The sequence below is a fragment of the Gymnoscopelus braueri genome (genome assembly GCF_963280865.1).
Source record: "Gymnoscopelus braueri genome assembly, chromosome: 24".
NCBI classification, from domain to species: domain Eukaryota; kingdom Metazoa; phylum Chordata; class Actinopteri; order Myctophiformes; family Myctophidae; genus Gymnoscopelus; species Gymnoscopelus braueri.
Genome location: NC_137626.1, coordinates 2301311 through 2306310, shown reverse-complemented (window position 1 = coordinate 2306310; position 5000 = coordinate 2301311). Strand labels below are relative to the sequence as shown.

General features: G+C 42.7%; 1 protein-coding gene across 1 annotated transcript in view; it reads right to left on the bottom strand.

Moving 5' to 3' along the window:
• The window catches only part of LOC308080963 (kalirin-like), a 103074-nt gene that overhangs the window by 7467 nt on the left and 90607 nt on the right, over positions 1–5000 (bottom strand). The window contains exons 52-54 of the mRNA XM_080423103.1: positions 3451–3501; positions 2485–2562; positions 1618–1803 (exon numbers count right to left, since the gene is read on the bottom strand). Of these exons, the coding sequence (XP_080279229.1) occupies positions 1618–1803; positions 2485–2562; positions 3451–3501 (315 nt within the window). The remainder of the gene's footprint in view (positions 1–1617; positions 1804–2484; positions 2563–3450; positions 3502–5000) is intronic.

Genomic DNA, 5000 nt, shown 5'->3' with positions numbered 1-5000 from the left:
TGGCGTATATCAGGTCAGAGCTTTGACAAATCTCACGTCTGAAAACGAGCGTCATTAAAATAACACGCCCTTAAATATTCTCAAAACGCACCGATTTTACAACATGAAGATTGAAGAACCAGAATACGACCAAAGACATCATCATGAAAAGCCAATAAGAAAGATTTTCACACATGCACACGCCCCCCTCTCTCTCTCACACACACACACACACACACGCCCGCCCAGCTGTGTTTTTCATGTAATCCGTAGTAGCGGTACAATCTTTGTCACGTAGGCTTGTAGCCTACATGAATGACATATTATGATACCAATCACATCGCCATGAATGGAATACGTTTGTATTAATTTATTTAACCCATACCGGCAGTGCACAAGCAGTCATGTAGGATATTCCCCGTGAGACTCGGACGGGCGGCAGTGATTCCTAATAAGAGATTGGAGCGTCGGTTTATATCGTTAACCCAGCCAGGTTGTAGTCTTCAAAACTCTCTATGACATAACTCCATAACATAGGACAAGCTACTGTAAGTTTGTACACCACCTCACTGTCCATGAAAAGATCGTCGGGAGTCCCGAAAATGCGCTGTATATTTTGAAAATAGCAGATCTACAAGCTCACAAGGCATCGCGATGCAACCTGTTTTTGAGCTTGCAGATCTGCTATTTTAAAATAGCCAATGCAACTGAATGACTGTTAAAGCAGTTTGTTTAAATTACTTTATAAAATGTTATATTTTCACAGGGATTATTTATTAGTGTGTAGATATACATTTAGGAGTGGATTATGTGTCCAGATACCTGTCAGACAGTCAGACAATGCTTCTCCGCAGGTCTAGGATGGAATAAACGGGCGCAGCCAACGTCAACAACTGGTCTCGACCAGACGTGAGATCTCAGCGTATGGTAGGATGAAGCCCACGTCAGGATATATTGATAAATGCCGAAAGGTGCGGTGATCTCGCCCTACGCCCATTATTTGGGCTGCACCGCGTAGATAAATGAGGGCCACTGTCTCTACACTGTCCTACATGGTCAAGTTCATTACCTAGAGGAGAGGAGAGGAGAGTAAAACACTGTCTCTACTCTGTCCTACATGGTCAAGTTCATTACCTAGAGGAGAGGAGAGTAAAACACTGTCTCTACACTGTCCTACATGGTCAAGTTCATTTTGAAAATAGCAGATCTACAAGCTCACAACGTGTCATGATGTGATACATTGTGAGCTTGTTGATCTGCTATTTTCAAATAGCCGATAGTAAAACTGAGCCTATAGTTGCTTCTTTTGGGCTTCGGTTTCATAGAAACCGCTTTTTCCTTTTGCAAAATCTGGCAACACACTGATTACCTGCATTACACCTGCAGTGGCCTGTTAGGGAGGAAGTGAACAGATATTGAATGAAGCAGCACACAGAGAAAAACCCTGTAAAGAGGCAATGGTGGCGTGCTGGAGAAGGTCAGGAATAAGGTGAACACACACACACACACACACACACACACACACACACACACACACACACACACACACACACACACACACACACACACACACACACACACACACACACACACACACACACACACACACACACACACACACACACACACACACACTACCTTGATGCTCTTCTTGAACTGGTATCCGGGCGTGGCGGACCCTTTCCTCAGCAGTTCGCTGAAGATGACGATCTGTTCGAACAGGAAGACCCTCCTCTCTTTACTGCGAGACAAGACCCCCCCGTCTGACTCCCACACACAGAACGTCTCCTGCTGCAGCAGCTTCCCCTGAGCTGTCAGCTTCCCCTGCACACACACACACACACAGTCACACACACACACACACACACACACACACACACACACACAGACACACACACACACACACACACACACACACACACACACACACACACACACACACACAGTCACACACAGTCACACACACACACACACACACACACACACACACACACACACACACACACACACACACACACACACACACACACACACACACACACACACACACACACACACACACACACACAGACACAGACACACACACACGTTGCTGTTAAGAATGTATCTGATTACCTTTTTTTTTTTTACTTTTTCTTTTTTCTTGGGCTAGTGAAAGGTACAGGTATGGTGTGTGTGTGATATGAAATGTGAGCTTATCATAATCACAGTAATCCTTCATCATATTCCATCATATTCAAGGGCTTTTGGAGAGAAATGAGACTCCAGTCACTTTAGAGCACTGCAGAGGACAGGTGTGTGTGTGTGTGTGTGTGTGTGTGTGTGTGTGTGTGTGTGTGTGTGTGTGTGTGTGTGTGTGTGTGTGTGTCTGTGTCCAGCTGATGTTCGTTGATGCTCGTTTATGTTATATATACATCAAGGCAATTATGTTTCTGCACTCATTTTTTGTTTCGGACAAGAATTTTCAGACAGACAGACAGACAGACAGACAGGTGCCTGTCTTACCTCAAAGCCCTGCAGTCGTCCCAGGCTCATCATGTCGTTGCACCGCTTCGGTACCAGAGACACCAACTCTACCGCTTTCTGCAGACACAGACACATTTTTTTTTTTTAGATATAAAAAAAGTATAAACCAAAAGATAAATCACAATAACTTTTCATCAATTAACCAGGAGACCTGGTACTGCCAGACCCCTAGTGGTTGAAATATGAATGGCCGGACTTCGCATGACGTGTGTGCAGAGGAAAAGAGGAAAAGAGGGACAAAAGAGGGACGAAAGAGGGACAGACAAAGCAGAGGAAAAGAGGGACAAAAGAGGGACAGACAAAGCAGAGGAAAAGAGGAAAAGAGGGACAAAAGAGGGACAGACAAAGCAGAGGAAAAGAGGAAAAGAGGGACAAAAGAGGGACAGACAAAGCAGAGGAAAAGAGGAAAAGAGGGACGAAAGAGGGACAGACAAAGCAGAGGAAAAGAGGAAAAGAGGGACAAAAGAGGGACAGACAAAGCAGAGGAAAAGAGGAAAAGAGGGACGAAAGAGGGACAGACAAAGCAGAGGAAAAGAGGAAAAGAGGGACAAAAGAGGGACAGTCAAAGCAGAGGAAAAGAGGAAAAGAGGGACGAAAGAGGGACAGACAAAGCCTCATGTAGGCCGACCATCTGGGTCTAGCAAAAACAATTCAAACATTCCTCAGAAGTATTTCATGAATAAAATCTAAATAGCAGATCTGTAAGCTTGCAACGTGACGCGCTACAAGCTTGTAGATCTGCTATTTTCACTCTAGGGTCCCGGGCAAAAGTCTCTTTTGGATCTTGAGCTAAAACGTCTGGGAACTGCTGGACTACAGGTCGTCTATTTTGGACCGCTTCGTGGGCCCCGGACCAGACCTTGAGAACCTGTGGCTTCATGAACGAGGGGAGGAGCTCGGTGAATGAAGGGGGAGGGGCTTAGGGAATGATGGGGAGGGGCTTACCTCGATTTCTGCACAGTTTAGACCAGCTTTAACTGTGTACTTCAGAAAGTCCTGCAAGCACACACACACACACACACACACACACACACACACACACACACACACACACACACACACACACACACACACACACACACACACACACACACACACACACACACACACACACACACACACACACACACACTATTACTATCTGAAAGTAGGCAAGGCAATTCATTGTGTTTCACATAAACAATGGGGGTTTGGGGGACAAACTGCTTTGAGAATCACTACACAAGTTGACACAACATAAACCAAGGTATATATTTCAAGAGGCAGAGATCACAGTAAACATCCATCCTAAACCTTGTTCCTCGACACTGGGAGGAAAACAGCTTCTGAAAGTTTGATGGGATAAATTTCTACACGTGAGGCTGTGACCACATTAAAGGTATCATGACATTCATTTTCACTTTTTTTATTTTCAATGTTTTATTTGGGGTTTTATGACCTCAATTACACCCAAAAAACCTGAACTTAGAACATTCAGTGGATTTTCTGTGGTCTGGGGTTTTCTGAATAATTAGGCTGAAAAGTAATCTGAGCTTGGCCCTTCGACAGTGAGGTCACAGTCGATTAATCCCGCCCACTCTCCTCCTCGCCCCTCCCCTCCCCTATCCTTTCCTTTGGGGGGGGCGGAGCAAAGGCGATGATTGACAGGCAAAATCCCTCACCAGCGACACCCGCAGGCAAAGATTTCTTTTTTCATTGCAGTTGAAAAGGCTTTAGAAATGTGAGAGAAAAACACCTGCCATTGATCACTGGAATGGAATTTTCACTTAAAACTTTTTGTACACTTTTGAAGGACCAGGACAAAGACTTTGAATGTGGTGTAAAAGTGAATGTCATGAAAGCTTTAACATTACATCTAATGAGAGGTCGGGTTCTTTTGGCCCAGACCTGCACGCGCATACTGGTTCTTATCAGTGTGATGTTGTCTGGAAATGTGTCTATAAAGATGGCAAACTAAATACAATATGAAAGGACACTAAAATACAATAAAACAAATGGGAAAATATATATATATATATTTTTTTTCATTGTATGACCTAAGCTTCAAGAGTTTTAGGCCAAAATGTGAAGTGGGTAACTGGTACTTTATTATTATCAGTAATATATTACCTTCATTATTATCAGTAATATATTACCTTCAGTAGTAACTGGTACTTTACTATTATCAGTAATATATTACTTTCAGTAGTAACTGGTACTTTATTATTATCAGTAATATATTACCTTCAGTAGTAACTGGTACTTTACTATTATCAGTAATATATTACCTTCAGTAGTAGCTGGTACTTTATTATTATCAGTAATATATTACCTTCAGTAGTAACTGGTACTTTATTATTATCAGTAATATATTACCTTCAGTAGTAACTGGTACTTTACTATTATCAGTAATATATTACCTTCAGTAGTAACTGGTACTTTATTATTATCAGTAACATATTACCTTCAGTAGTAACTGGTACTTTATTATTATCAGTAATATATTACCTTCAGTA